General features: G+C 40.3%; 1 protein-coding gene across 1 annotated transcript in view; it reads right to left on the bottom strand.

The window, feature by feature from the left end:
- Positions 1 to 16,388, bottom strand: part of tnfrsf1b (tumor necrosis factor receptor superfamily, member 1B) — a 33,966-nt gene that overhangs the window by 1,735 nt on the left and 15,843 nt on the right. Inside the window, exons 2-8 of the mRNA XM_034166236.1 lie at positions 14,551 to 14,656; positions 8,935 to 9,063; positions 8,679 to 8,843; positions 6,424 to 6,517; positions 6,109 to 6,344; positions 5,941 to 6,027; positions 5,235 to 5,293 (exon numbers count right to left, since the gene is read on the bottom strand). Coding sequence (XP_034022127.1) covers positions 5,235 to 5,293; positions 5,941 to 6,027; positions 6,109 to 6,344; positions 6,424 to 6,517; positions 8,679 to 8,843; positions 8,935 to 9,063; positions 14,551 to 14,656 — 876 coding nt within the window. The remainder of the gene's footprint in view (positions 1 to 5,234; positions 5,294 to 5,940; positions 6,028 to 6,108; positions 6,345 to 6,423; positions 6,518 to 8,678; positions 8,844 to 8,934; positions 9,064 to 14,550; positions 14,657 to 16,388) is intronic.

Raw genomic sequence — 16,388 nt, 5'->3', positions numbered from 1 at the left:
GGTAGAAGACAACAACTGTTATGATTATTTATTAGAAAGTGGAAGAAACACAAGATGACTGTCAGTATCCCTCGGTCTGGGATTCCATGCAAGATCTCACTTTGTGGGGTAAGGATGATTCTGAGAAAGCTCAGAACTACACAGGAGGACCTGGTCAATGACTTGAAGAGAGCTGGGACCACAGTCACAAAGATTACATTAGTAACACATGGTTTAAAATCCTGCAGGGCAGCAAGGTCCCCCTGCTCAAGCCAGCACATGTCCAGGCCCGTTTGAAGTTCACCAGTGACCATCTGGATGATCCAGAGGAGGCATGGGAGAAGGTCGTGTGGTCAGATGAGACCAGAATAGAGTTTTTTGGATTCAACTCCACTTACTATGTTTAGAGGATGAGAACAACCCCAAGAAAACCATCCCAACCATGAAGCATGGGGGTGGAAACATCATACTCTGGGGGTGCTCTTCTGCAAAGGCGACAACACAACTGCACCGTACTGAAGGGAGGATGGATGAGGTCATGTATTGCGAGATTTTTGCAAACAACCTCCTTCCCTCAGTAAGAGCATTGAAGATGGGTCATGGCTGGGTCTTCCAGCATGACAATGACCCCAAACACACAGCCAGGGCAACTAAGGAGGGGCTCCGTAAGAAGCATTTCAAGGTCCTGGAGTGGGCTGGCCTGTCTTCAGACCTGAACTCAATAGAAAATCTTTGGAGGGAGCTGAAACGCCAAACCTGAAAGATCTAGAGAAGATCTGTATGGAGGAGTGGATCAAAATCCCTGCTGCAGTGTGTGCAAACCTGGTGAAAATCTACAGGAAACGTTTGACCTCTGTAATTGCAAACAAAAGCTACTGTACCAAATATTAACATTGATTTTCACAGGTGTTCAAATACTTATTTGCAGCAGTAACATACAAATAAATTATTAAAAAAATCATACATTGTGATTTCCGGATTTTATTATTTTTTTTTTAGATTATGTCATGGAGGGGAAAATTTCAGACTCCTCCATGATTTCTAAGTGGGAGAACTTGCAAGATCGCAGTGTGTTCAAATACTTATTTTCGTCACTGTATATATATATCTATATATATATATACAGTGCATCCAGAAATTATTCGCAGCGCTTCACTTTTTCCACATTTTATGTTACACAGCCTTATTCCAAAATGGAGTAAATTCAGTTTTTTTTCCCTCAAAATTCTTCTCGCAACACTCCATAGTGACAACATGAAAAAAGTAATTTTTTTAATTTTTGCAAATTTATTAAAAATATAAAGCTAAGAAATCACATGTACATAAGTATTCAAACTCATTGCTAAACACTTTGTTGATGCACCTTTGGCAGCAATTATATGGAAGTAACTCTGTGCCATCAGAGCAAAACGTGAGTGGCTGAATGTTGAATGATTGAGACAGGGAGCGATTACTTCTGCCTGCTTTTCTATTTTTTTTTTTAGGTTGAATTTTTTTTTTTTTTTTAGGTTGAATTTTGTCGTGGTCTGTCTTTGTCTGCCGCTCTCCTTTCCTATTTTAGCCTTGTGTAGTTTGTGAGTTTTTCCCCCAGATGGCGCACTTCTCTCCCCTCCGTTCTCCTAGTTCCTGTTCTCGGCTCTGTGTGTTCCACCTGGCCCTAGCTCCAGAATCCATATCCTCCAGAATTTCAGTTCTGTTTCAAGACTGGCTCTGGAACCTGCTGCACCCTACTTTTCACCGGTATTAGCGGGCAGCGCAGCATTGTTCTCTTATTTATTGTAAACAAATCTTTTTGTTCACAACCAGTTCAGTTCCTTGCTCCCAGCGTGTAAGTCCATCACCAAGTATGGGTCTCGTCTGGATCTCTAACCATAAGAAATTTTTGAGATTGATGTTTTTGAGGTTGAATAGTTTGATGCTAAACAAATTCAACCTTAGAAATTCAACTTCAAACTCTGATTTTGATGCTAAAAAAATAAATAAATAAATAAAACAAAATTCAAATGCTGATGGCACAGATTTACTTTCATACAATTACAGCCTCAAGTCTTTTTGAATATGTCACCACAAGCTTGGTGCACCTATCTTTGGGCAGTTTTGCCCATTCCTCTTAGCAGCACCTCTCAAGCTCAATCAGGTTGGATGGGGAATGTCGGTGCAGATCTCTCCAGAAATGTTCACTTGGATTTTGGTCTGGGCTCTGGCTGGACCACTCAAGAACATTTACAAAGGCTATCAATTTTTACAATTCTTGGATGGGGGAGGGGCAGGATGCCCCTGATGTTTCCCTATGACTTCTTCTTTGTCTTTCGGATGTTCCCGTTAGGGGTCGCCATAGCAGATCAATTGTTTCTATCTCACCCTGTCCTCTGTATCTTCCTCTGTCACACCAACCACCTGCATGTCCTCCTTCAACACATCCATAAACCTCCTCTTTGGCCTCCCTCTTCTCCTCCTGCCTGGTGGCTCCATCCTCAGCATCCTTCTCCCTATATACCCTGGGTCCCTCCTCTGCACATGTCCAAACCATCTCAATCTCACCTCTCTGACTTTGTCTCCAAACCGTCCCACCTGAGCTGTCCCTCTGATATGTTCATTCCTAATCTTGTCCATTCTTGTCACTCCCTAAGAGAATCTCAACATCTTGAGCTCTGCCACCTCCAGCTCTGCCTCCTGTCTTTTTGTTAGTGCCACCGTCTCTAAGCCGTACAACATAGCTGGTCTCACTACTGTCTTGTAAACTTTCCCCTTCACTCTTGCTGATATTCTTCGGTCACAAATCACTCCTGCCACCTTTCTCCACCCACTCCACCCTGCCTGTCTCTTCTTCACCTCTCGACCACACTCTCCATTACTTTGAACAGTTGACCTCAAATATTTAAACTCATCTACGTTTGCCACTTCTACTCCTTGTAATTGCACTATTCCACTGGGCTCCCTCCCATACACACATGTACTCAGTCTTGCTTCTACTGACTTTCATTCCCCTTCTTTCCAAAGCATATCTCCACCTCTCCAGACTAGACTCAACTTGCTCTCTACTCTCACTACAGATCACAATGTCATCTGCAAACATCATAGTCCATGAGGACTCTTGTCTGATCTCATCCGTCACCCTGTCCATCACCACTGCAAACAAGAAAGGGCTCAGAGCTGATCCTTGGTGTAATCCCACCTCCACCTTGAATGAGTCTGTCATTCCGACTGCGCATCTCACTGCTGTCACACTATTCTTGTACATGTCCTGCACTACGCTAACATACGTCTCTGCCACTCCAGACTTCCTCATACAATACCACAGCTCTTCTCTTGGCACCCTAGCATAAGCTTTATCTAAGTCCACAAACACACAATGTAACTCTTTCTGGCCTTCTATGTACTTCTCCAACAGTATTCTCAGAGCAAACATTGCATCTGTAGTACTCTTTCTCGGCATGAAACCATATTGCTGCTCACAGATCTTCACCTGTTTTCTAAGCCTAGCTTCTACTACTCTTTCCCATAACATCATGCTGTGGCTGATCAACTTTATGCCTCTGTAGTTACTGCAGCTCTGCACATCACCCTTGTTCTTGAAAATAGGAACCAGCACACTTTGTCTCCACTCCTCAGGCATCCTCTCACTTTCCAAGATTTTATTAAACAGTCTGGTTAGAAACTCTACTGCCGTCTCTCCTAGACATTTCCATGCCTCCACTGGAATGTCATCTGGACCAACTGCCTTTCCACTCTTCTTCATTCTCTTCATAGCAGCCCTCACTTCTTCCTTACTAATCTCTTATACTTCCTGATTTACTCTCACCACATCATCCAGCCTTTTCTCTCACTCATTTTCTTTATTCATCAGCTCTTCAAAATATTCCCTCCACCTTCTCAGCACACACTCCTCACTTGTCAGCACATTACCATGTGCATCTTTTACCACCGTAACCTGTTGCACATCCTTTCCAGCTCTGTCCCTTTGTCTGGCCAATCAGTACAAGTCCTTTTCTCCTTCCTTAATATTCAACTTCTTGTACAGCTCGCAATATGCCTTTTCCTTCGCTTTTGCCACTTCTCTTTTCACCTTACGCCGCATCTCCTTGTACTCCTGTCTACTTTCTTCATCTCTCCGACTATCCCAAAACTTTTTTGCTTTTTTGCTTTCCTGGACCTCTTCAGTCCACCACCAAATCTCCTTGTCTTCCTTCCACTGTCCAGATGTCATACCCAGTACTGTCCTAGCTGTCTCCCTCACCACATCTGCAGTACTTTTCCAGTTGTCCAAAATTGCTTCCCCTCCAACCAGTGCTTCTCTCACCTGCTCGCTAAATTTCACACAACAGTCTTCCTCCTTCACCTTCCACCATCTGATCCTTTCTTGAGCTTTCACTCTCTTCTTCTTCTTTACCTCTAAGTCATTCTACAAACAACCATCCTATGCTGTCTAATGACACTCTATCCTGCCACCACCTTACAGTCTCTGATTTCTTTTAGCTTGCATCTCTATAAAGAATGTTGTCCACCTGTGTGCACCTTCCTCCACTCTTATATGTTACCCTGTCCTCCTCCCTTTTCTTAAAGTAGCTCTTCACCACAGCTATTTCCACCCTTTTTGCAAAATCAACTACCATTTGTCCTTTCCCATTCCTATCCTTGATACCATATCTACCCATTACTTCCTCATCACCTCTGTTCCCTTCACCAATATGCCCATTGAAGTCTGCTCCTATCACCACTCTTTCATGCTTGGGCACACTCTCCACCACCTCATCTAACACACTCCAGAAATCTTCTTTCTCCTTCATCTCACAACCTACCTGTGGGGCATATGCACTGATGATATTCATCATCACCCCTTCAATTTCCAACTTCACACTCATCACCCTGTCAGACACTCGTTTAACCTCCAACACACTTTTAACATTACTCTTCCTTTAAAATGACCCCAACACCATTTCTCTTCCTGTCCTCACCATGGTACAACAACTTGTACCCACCGCCGATGCTCCTGCTCTTACTTCCCTTCCACTTGGTCTCTTGTACACCCAATATGTCTATCTTTCTCCTCTCCATCATATCAGCCAGCTGTCTCCCTTTACCAGTTATACTACCAACATTCAAAGTCCCCACTCTCATTTCCACCCTTCTAGTTTTCTTCTTCTCCCTCTGTTTGTGGAAACGTTCTCCTCCTCTTCTTCGTCGTCTCTGACTACACTTCAAAAGTAAAGAAAAACAGACCTGGCAACAGTGTGTCTGAACTAAAACGCACTCACTTTATCACCACTCCCACAATTTCCATTTGTGTTTACGTGAGGATGGAATCTTCTAGCATCTGGAAAAGAAGACAACATTTTTAGCAAGCTAAATATATTTTGCAATCTATTACAGTTTATCCAGAAAAAAACATAGATACAGAGGAGATCAAACAAAAACCAAAAAAAAAAAAAAAAAAAAAATCTTTTTTTTTTCTTTTTTTTTTTAGAAATAACCTCTTTCTGTGCCTGTTGCTTTATATGTAAATGAGCTGCTGTTTGCCACACCCCCTCTTAGAAAGGTGCACAATAATGGCCAGTCATTTTGTTCCTACAGAGTATGTGGATGTGTCATGAAAATAGGTTCAGGTGACTTTATTTGTACCCGTAGGTAGAGTTGACTTGCAGCAAACAAAAAAGGGCGTCCATATTAATCAGGCACAACAATAACACTGAAAACACTAATGAAGAACATATGCAAAACAAAGGTATAACACAGACACATCTGGGAACTCACAAACTTCAGGAGAAACCACTAAAAGGCGGCCATCATAAAAATTGATGTGCAAAAGGCAAATAAATAAATAAATAGATAAATAGGCTACTGAACAAGCAGGTGTGACATATATGCCACAAAGGTTTTAAATTCATTGCAGGTTTAAATTGTAGTCGGAGAGTTTCTACACGTACGATGTAAGATGTTGCACTTTATGCACGGTGTAGTTACCTTTCTTTGTTTTTTGTTTCCATAGGATCAGCAGAATGATGGCAGTGAAGAGTAGAATAAATCCAGTGATGCCAGAAATGAGTGCAGCTAGAAGAGTAAGGAGAAACGATGAAGCATGAGTTAACTGTCATAGCTTATCAACATCATGACTTAGCTACAAGGCCTGACCTAGTTGACTCTCAGTTATTGTGTTTGTTGTCAGAGTTTTTGGTGGGTAGTTGAAAGCTACAGCTGGGACAGATGGACTAACAGACAGTAGGGGGACATCGCTCACTGAGAGTACGTTTTGCACTGGGGTTGAACTTTGGGTCGGGGCATTTGTGACGGCGGATGAAGGGGGTCCAGGTTCACACACGGTGTCTGACGTAGCGCTGCCTTCTCTGCTAACATGCCTCCCGGGACATCTGTAGAGCAGGTATGAAAGACGTGTCAAACATGTGACATCCCAACAGCTGGATGGAAATGTGAGTGCACATTACTGACTTTGTGTGGGGCTGGCAGGTCTCATTGTGGGAGTATTTATTAGAAAACTTCCCGCTGGGGCAGGGTTCACACCTCACATTTGAATCAGCAGTTCCTGGGAATTACACCCAAACATAGTGCTTTTAATAATTTTCCAGCTAGTCCTACGTAGGCCCCAAGGCCCCAGTCGTTCTGGTGCTTATCTCCAAATTCCGTGACGCAGATGAAAGTCTACGACTCTCCCTGGATGGGACATTAGTCTGACTCAGGTTATGTCAAGTCAAGGCTGGTACCCATTTACAGCTGGATGGATGGAGACAATGCAGATGAAATGTCTTGTCCAAGGACACAGACGAGTATCATGACTCGGAATCAAATCCAGCATCCAGGTCTACCTGCTGCATGGGGAGTCTCAGAGAAGATTTGCTTTGAAGAATGCAGATCTAATCTAGGCTGGAGTCTCCCATGGCGTTGTGGCATTAGATGTAATTTTACGCCTTCTATAGTTGATTTCACAGCTTCCCATAATGCCTTGTGCATGCAGTATTTCTGAGTATGTGATGTGAGTGAAAAAGCTTACAATTCAATTTATTTAATTTATGTAGCAGCAAATCATAACAAAGCTGCCTCAAGGCGCTTCACACAAGCAAGGTCTAACCTTACCAACCCCTAGAGCAAGCACACAGGTGACAGTGGTAAGGAAAAACTCCCTTTGATGATTTGAGGAAGAAACCTCAAGCAGACCAGACTCAGAGGGGTGACCCACTGCTTAGGCCATTCTAACTGAGTTTAAGGTGTTGAAAATTCTTGTTATGGAGGATTGTCTTATTTTTACCCATAGAGGGGACATTCCGTGATTCACACCAAGAGCGACTGACTGCTGAGCCTGAAATTCTACTGCTTACAGCTAGCGTTGAACAGCTAGCAGACATACCCTGTTTACCCTGTTCCTGGGACTGGGAAAAAATTCAGAGGGTGGACAAAAGACATCAGGAGAATATCTGCCACTCATACTGGACAAGTAAATGGCAACCTAATGGCAAAAAAAGACTGAATGTTCTGCTGAAGGAATACAATCTTATAGGTATATTTTTCAGTCATTTAATCCTGTTTGCAGGATTATGGTTAATAATGTTATAGAGACATAAAATAAACCTTATAAACATAGCATTAAAATGTTTGCTACAGATCCCTTGAATGGTTTTTGGGATTCCAAGGTGTCCCATCTGCCTCATTCCTGCAGATTGCTTTGTTTTGGTGCTCATGCCTAGGAAATCTGGAGACTGTTACTTTCTTTACTTGTGCCAAACATTTGACTTGTGATTTATTGCATGAATGCAAAGAACAAAAACCACATCCTGAGCTTTAAAAATATATATATATAAGAAATTGGGAGTATTTCTAATGTTGTCTTTATTGTCCTCCATTGATTCTGCTAACGCCCCAAAAAACAAAAACAAAAAATCATCTGCCACACTTGAATGACTGCATGCGCAGGGCATGAAGGGATGCTACGAAACTCAACAAACTATTTAAAAAAGATCTGCAGTGAAGTTTTCTTGTTGTTGGGCATAGGCATGCCAATGTCTTGTTCTTTTGGTCATACTTCCTGTTCACCAGTAAAATAATTCTTTCATCAATCTTAGTGGTCTTTTGAGACATTTGATGCTCCTAAACTTGTAAGTGCATTTTTTTTATTAATGTGAATATCTCAAATACTTGATATATGCCTGAATGTTTTTGCTGTTTCACTGATGGATTTATTGTTGGTTTTCAGCCTAATGACTGTTCGCTCCACTGACAGCAGCAGCTTTTTGGACATCGGAGTGAATGTGAGGCATTATTGTAAAGCGCTTAGAGCGTCTGATGCAGATGGAAAAGTGCAATATAAATGTAGTTTATATACCATTTACATATTGACAGCAACAGAGTCTAAATGCATCACTAGAAATCAAATGTACAGTTTTATTGGCTTGTTAAATGAAATAATGAGGAAACAACACACAGCTGGTCATGATAGAGCTCAGCAACCATTTATCCTATAAATTTAAGCTCCTAAAATAAATGCATAAAGTTTTGTTTTTCACAATATGGATGCAAATATTCACATTTAAACTGAATTGTCTGGTGAACATTAACTATTTGCTTTTGGCACCAATATGGTGGTAGACAACAAAAAATAACAGTAACTTTGTCAGTGTTCAAATATTTCTACCTCTGACTGCCAGTTTACACAACACTGACAATAAAGATAATAATAATAATAATAACAGTACCTTTCACAGATACTCCATAACCTGGCTTGCACGATGTGTACGATCTACACTCTGTGCAGTGTTGGTAATCACCTCCGCTGTACAAAACACAATACATCCCAGGCTGGCACTCACACTTGGAGTTCATGTTGGGAGAACACTGCCGGATGGGCCGCAGACCTTTGTCTGAACACAGGGGATTTTATTTTCAACAGTGATAAAAGTTCACCAAATAAAAGTATATCCACTTTTATGTATTTACAGTGTCACAACTTACTTTTTTTGCATTTTTTGCAGGAGAAGCAGTTTGGAGAGTAGTTCCAGTTCTCCATGTAGAACAGGCCGGCTGCACATGGTTCACAAAGCGTATCGGACCCCTCAGAGCACTCTTGTATCACACGCTCTCCTGCAGTAATGTGAATAAATACACATTAATCCACATCTTAACCCACTGACGAGTGCATCTACAAATATTTGATCTTTGCAATTAATAATTAAGTTTTGATTATGGGGATTAATCCCCGTGCATTTTTAAAGATGGGGCCCTGCAGTTCTCTCAGTTTGACTTTGCTTTCCAATTTAATTTTTAACGTCAGCATAACCCTGCAATAGAGTGGCCATCTGTAGCAGGTTCCAGACCCCCCCCCACCACCTCAATTCCTAAGTGAGTATAGGAAAGGGCAGCACAGTGGCTTAGTGGTCAGCACTGTTGCCTCACAGCGAGAAGGTCACGGGTTTGACCCACCTGTGGCCTTTTGGTATGGAGTTTGCATGTTCTCCCCGTGTTTGCGTGGGTTCCTCCGGCTTCCTCCTACACCTAAAGTCATGTAGGTTAGGTGAATTGGAAACTTTTTTGTCCGTAGGTGTGAATGTGTTTGTTTGTCTATATGTGGCCCTGCAACAGACTGGCGTCCTGTCCAGGGTGTACCTCACCTCACGCCCTATGACTGCTGTGATAGGCTCCAGCCCCCCACGACCCAATCTTGGATTAGTGATTGAATATGTGTGTGTGTGTGTGTGTGTGTGTGTGTGTGTGTGTGTGTGTGTGTGTGTGTGTGTGTGTGTGTGTGTGTGTGTGTGTGTGTGTGTGTGTGAACATGAGCACACCTCCCGCAATCCATCCCGGATAAGCAGTTGAAGATGAGTGAGTGATCAGCATACCTGAAACATGCCAAATAGCACCTCCCTGTGGCGCTAAGGATCACTCTTTAAAATGATAATGTAAGTTCAAGAACATAATGATTGAGTGAAAGGGATCATGGCATACCCATTTATATTTATATAGGTCACCAGGGGTCTCATTTATAAAACTGTCGATTCATGACTAAAACTGTGTATGCACAAAGACAGAAATGTGCATCCACATTCTTTGTGCCAGAGTTATACAGCTTGCATGTTATGCATGGTTCTTATTTAAATCTTACGACCCCAATTCCAATGAAGTTGGGACGTTGTGTAAAATGTAAATAAAAACAGAATACAATGATCTGCAAATCCTCTTCAACCTATATTCAATTCAGCTGGTCGAGAGGAAGGCTCGTAGTTAAACAAACAAGCAGGGGTCACGTTCTGGCCATGGCGGAGATCGGAGAAAACAGGCAAGGTCAAAAATACGAGGCAAACAGGACTGAAAACAAGGACGCAAGGATGTGAAACAAGTTCGACAAACTGGCAGGGGACAGAGAGAAAGTGAGAGCTTAAATACAAGGGGAGTAATCAGGGCATAATGTGAAGCAGGTGCGAAGAAGGTTTTCGAAGGGGCGTGGCCAGACAAGACAGACAAGACAAGTGGATGTGACAGACAAAAGAACTAAGTGCAAGTGACCCCACCCACAACCAACAGAGACAAAAAGAACTGAATAGCACAGAAAATAAAAGGCAGAACATAACTAAGACAGAACTCACCACGTGGCTAAAGTGTAAAGGGAAAAAACAATTAATGACTACAGTGCAAGGCAGAGTGCAAACACAAAGAGAAAATAAAAAGCAAAGACTAAACTAGAACTCACTGGTGGCAAAAATAGAATAGCAGATAATATAACATGATCAAAACAAAACATAAGTGATACACTAAAGATACATGCTGAAAACACACGCAGGCAGGACTAAACTAGAATGGAACCGATGAAGACTACAGAATAAAAGGTGATATAATAAATGATAAAGTGGCAAACAGGCTAATGACTAACTAGAAAATAAATGATGACCAGAGAATGCAGTAAGTAACTAAAGGAATGTAACCAGATGAAAACACTAAAGTGATGATAATAACCAAAACCAGTGACTAAAGCATAATACAATAAATATGATAAACAAAACTAAATACATGGCAACCAAGTGATACACAGAAAATAAATGAAACAAAAATAATCATTAATAGAGCATGACCAAGACGATAAAACACACAAAGTAAAAAATAAGTCGAAACCACAACGGATGATCAAGACCAGACCCGGGAAAGATGCTCTGACCCTGACGAAGGCCCAGAATGGGCCAAATCCTGACAGATGGCGCCACCTGAAGTTCACTGATCAGGCACATATTCACAGATATGTATCTGTATTTTTAATTGTGTCTTATGCATTGAGACTGAAATGATTAAGTGAATTATTTGTACGCAAAGCTCCACTTTACGCTGTAATGCATATGCCAGGCCTGTGTGCGACACTGTCATACTCTCAAAAACCCAGAGAAAAGGCCCATAGGCATGCACAGAACGGCTATAAGGGCTAATCACTGTATCCATTGATGCTGTCGTCTCACAACTCCGCACGTAGACCAAAATAAAGTTCTTAGGACAAAGAGGGTCTGTGTGGGTTATCCGAGGCAGAATATTTGTGGCTTCAAAGTACATTCAAACCGATTACAATGTGATCAGAAACAGAGGGGGAAAAGAAGAAAAAAAGGAGACAGAGGAAGAAAAAAAAGACAAAAAGAAAAAGAATGCGGCACCTTCTCACATCCACAGATAAACCAAAAGAAAAAAAAAAGGAAAGACTGTTTCAATGAATTATCAGGCTTTTTGAAAGGCTGTGCTCGGACAACTAATTTCTCGTGAGAACATTTTTTTTCACAGATGGTGTTTACAGGCAGCTAGCAACAGTTTCCCAGCGATTTGAAGGTCGTCTGTGCGCCATCCTCTGACACCACTAGTCAAAACTTTAAGGGACAACTCATAACAACGCTGACAAACAATAACAGAGAGAGTGCGGCACCTTTACACACCAGATGTTTGAAAAGTAACAAACGAGAGAACGTTTTCTTACATTAGACCCCTTGAGTTTCAAATAAAAAAACGATAATACAAATGAGTCTCTACAAACCATCCTTCATCTGTAAAATAAAATCATAACTAACGTGTTATTCTTAGATGAAATAACATGGAGATTAATGTGTACATTTTTACATTTAGTATTCATATCTGTACTTTAAACAGAAAAACAGATACTGAAAATAAATACAAATGTTTGTTACGAATGGAACAGGAAATGATTTAACAATGACTGCAGTGTGGTTGTAAATTAGATTTTCGTCATGTGACATAAACCTCACAATGAAATCATTTTTGGGGGTCATTTCAAGTTGTAAGCAGGTCAGGGTATGTACGAGTATTTGCCTTTAATGTGATCACTGTAGAATAATTTCTGAAATATGTATTTAACTAGTGATGATGAATATTTTAAAATGCACAACAGGGACATGCTTCTGCCTGTACAAACATCCTGACTGACCTTTGACCTCATGGGCATGTTTAGTGGTTCATTCATTTAATGTTAAAATATAAATTAAAACAGTTTCTTTAAGGGAAAACTTAATAATAAAATACACTGCGGTTTGAAAAGCCACAATGTATTTATTTATGTATGTATTTATTTAAAAGTGGGGGGTTGGTTTGCTCGGAACATTTAACCCGATGGAAGTCTCCCCGTCACATTTGGCCTGTGGTGACCCGGCTGGACTCCAGATGTATCACTGCGAATTATTTTACATTACATTACATCTTGCCTCATTTTTCATTTCCTCTTCTTCATATCTAGTTTGATTTGCTCTGGGTGGGTGCTGAAAATCAAGGTTAGAAGTCAACTAGTCCAAATGTTGGACTTTAGTGACGCGACCAATTGCTTGAACTCATGTTCTTCTCATTGCTCAATTTGACTGAACTTTTAAAAGTAATAGGTTTATAATGAGGGTTGTTCAACCCAAAATAAATAAATAAATAAATAAATAAATAAATAACTGAACTGTTTTGCAACCAAAAAGGAAGCTGAAAGGGGACAGATAAGCCAAAATTGTCAAAAATTAGTCAGAATGATTTATTGTTATTCAATAAAATTACTAGCTCTAGAGATATTAATCAGGTTTAACAAAACCCAGCTTTGAAATACGTAACTGTATCTATATACATAAAGGGCTACGTCTGTCTGTCTGTCTGTACGGGATAAACTCCCAAACTATAATATGTAGCCCTAAAAACTATATATATTCTGAATCCTCTTGACATGGGGAAGAAACTGGTACCATTTTTTAAAAAGTTTAACTGAAAATGACCTCCAAAATAGCCATTTATGTAAGACCATACAGTGTTGTACCATGTGCGATAAACTCCCAAACTATAATATGTAGCCCTAAAAACTATATATATTCTGAATCCTCATGACATGGGAGCAAACTGGTACCATTTTTAAAAAAAAAAGTTGAACTGAAAATTACCCCTAAAATAGCCGCCTGTGGGTATGACCAGGCAGATTCAAATTTCCAGCCCTGTATATGTGTTGGCTATCTCTGTTTATTTATTCCCTTCCTTCAGCTACTTTATGTTCTCAACTGTTAAGCACCTGACTGTTCTGTACAACCCAGTTTGCCTTCCTGTCTGAATACATTCATTTTATGTTTGTAAAATTGTAATGTAAAAACAGTGAAATACATCACTACCTCAATTTTGATAAATTGATATTTACATTTACGGTTACCTACCTTTTGTGTGTAATTTTGTTATAAATTTGATTGCAAAACAAAGTCTGCAAGAAAGGCCTTCAAGTGTGTTTGTCTTTTAACCAAGTATTTCCACTTAGTTTGGGGAGTCCACCTCTTATAGTTCTGCTGGACAAACTTTAGCCCATTAACTATTATATTCATAAGACATCAGCATTACAAAAACAAATGTTTGGCAATTGTTTTGATTAAAATGATTGGCATTTGGCTTATGTCTAAAACAGGTTAACCCGGGCAGCGCCGGGTACCCCAACTAGTCTTCCTTTAAAACTACAAATCAATCCATTGCAATGCATCCATTAAAAAAAAAAAGCATTTCAGTTCAGCATTTAAATTCATTAATATCAAAGAAAAACAAATTTTAAAACATAACACGTTATCAAATTACCTCATTTTTAAAGGTGCAAATGAAAATGTGTTGAGTCGTGATCATGGCTGAGTAATTAAATACAGATACAAGCCAATAAAGGCTTCCGCCACTCCATTCTTATTAAATAGGTGGGAGGCAAAACAATTAACATACACCGAGTGGGTGAGAGGAGGTTAGCAGGCACTTGAGATCACATTATTGATTTTGCTCATCAGCATTTCTTTCAGTCAAATAATGTTCAGACCTCAGAGCCCAGACCTCCAAAATTAGACAGGTGTGCTTTCCATACAATCAGTGTGCTGCATTCCGTTGAAATCCAGATGTTGGAATTTCTTGCTCAAAAGTTGTGTAGCATGCCCTGCAGAAAGTTTCTGCCCATTACAGTTCAGTGGTGAATTATGCATTAAAATGTCATTTTATTCCAGTTAAATTGTACAATAAGCTGCTTGACCCATAGGAGTAGGAAGTAGGAAACACTTGAGTGTAGACCGTGTGACTTATTTTTATGTCATTAAAATGCTTTTCACTTACCAGGCTGGCATTTTCTGCAACACAATTTGGAACCATCTAACAGATATTCTGTTGTTGTGTTGCGACAGTTTCCATCTGAGTCTGCAAGGTAGGGCACCGAGGACACCTGTTAGGAAAGAAGACGCATATTAGAAGCGTAGAGTCCTTTTTCCCACAGTGGGGGGTGGGGTGGGGGTGGGGGGGTCCTGGATTTCAAGGTAAATCCAGCAAAACTATTTGAAAATATTTTTGGTTATTTTAAAATGTACCTACTTTGTGGTAAAACAGAAGCAATAAATTTCTATACATGGGGTTGATGTGCCTGATGAACTGTCTTCATACAGCTGGCTACTCTACTCATTCCTGGTCAGCCTATTGTCCATCAAGTCTTTCTTTACCATATCCATCTGCCTCCATTTCAGCTCCTCCCCCCGCCCCTTTCTGTTTCTTTTTTGTAGGTGTTAATTGTACCTGGTTCTCACTGTAATACTGTCCCTCATAAAGTACAAACTATTTCACACTTTAAATTTATTTAAAGTCACAGTGGAAAAACAGGCCTGGATTCTGAAGAACTTCTCTCTCTTCTCTCAGAATGACGAACAATGGACGAAAACAGTTTTTATAAAGCACAACATGGGTGTGACAAAGGCAGACCTTATTTCACAAAATCCTTCCCTTATTGGGCATTCAAGGGAGGTCCCGCCCCCTGCCCAACGGGACATATGATTTATATTGTAATTTGAATCTCTTTGTCCTAAGTGGTAAAACCGGTTCAGCCCAGTTCGTCATGCACATTTAAACAAATAACAGACTAAAAGTACATCAAACTAACAATATAACATTTAAGAAAAGTAATTACTTAATACCAAAACAAATAGCAAAGAAAACAAAATAATAGATAAACACACAAATATATTTAACATTGGTAATAGTACTTGTGGGCAGGAAGACAGTCAAGGTTATGACAATCTGATATTTGACTGAAATGACCTTGATCTTCATCCAAATGACTCACCTCTGGATGATCTTGCCAGGGCAATTAAGGAATGCAAGTCAGTGTGCACTGTACCACATTTGGTCCAAACTGGGTTGAAAATCAAATAGGCCGTCACTTTTGCCAATATGAATTCATTAAGGCCAATTTCAGGGTCAACTGTTACTGACATACCAAGTTTGGTAGAAGTTAGGAAATGGACCTGGGAGGAGTAGGTCAGCAAACAAAGAGGCAGACATGACCTTGGTACCAGCGATTGGCCTTTGGCAGATTTGACTTTACTATTCCGGATTCCGCTATCCTATGTGTCCCAAGTTTGGTTGCTATCACAATGAAAATCAAAAATTTGACCTTTGATAGTGATGACATCCACCTTTACTAAAATAAACCTTTTAAGGGCAATGCTGGAGTTTACCTTCATCCACATACTAAATATGATGGAAATTGGACAAAGGGGAGGAGTAGGGGAACACAGACAGGCAAATATTGCTCAAATTATAGTATGATTCCTCTGTACTGTTATTTTCATCACGCTTGATCTCTTGTCCTATTTGCTTCTCATCACATATCCAACCACCTCAGCCAGCTTTTATGGACTTTCTTACATATCACTCCTTTTGTTGTATTTTTGCTTTCATTTGTTATTCTGCCCTGCTTTATAACTCCAGTTCCTTCTTTTGCAGTACTTTAACTGCCTGTGACGTTCTTGTGAATAAAATTTCACCACTGCCTTAATTATTTAGTCATACTATACTCATAATATTGTCTTCTGGTTGTTTCAACAAGACTGAACATTTCTACATCTAATTCTCCATCTTCACTTGCCACTGAGCCTGGGTATTTACAGAATTGACTGAAATCGGGC

The sequence above is a fragment of the Thalassophryne amazonica genome, chromosome 3 (genome assembly GCF_902500255.1).
Source record: "Thalassophryne amazonica chromosome 3, fThaAma1.1, whole genome shotgun sequence".
NCBI classification, from domain to species: Eukaryota; Metazoa; Chordata; class Actinopteri; order Batrachoidiformes; family Batrachoididae; genus Thalassophryne; species Thalassophryne amazonica.
Note: the sequence above shows the minus strand (reverse complement) of the source record. Positions and strands in the feature narration are given on the sequence as shown.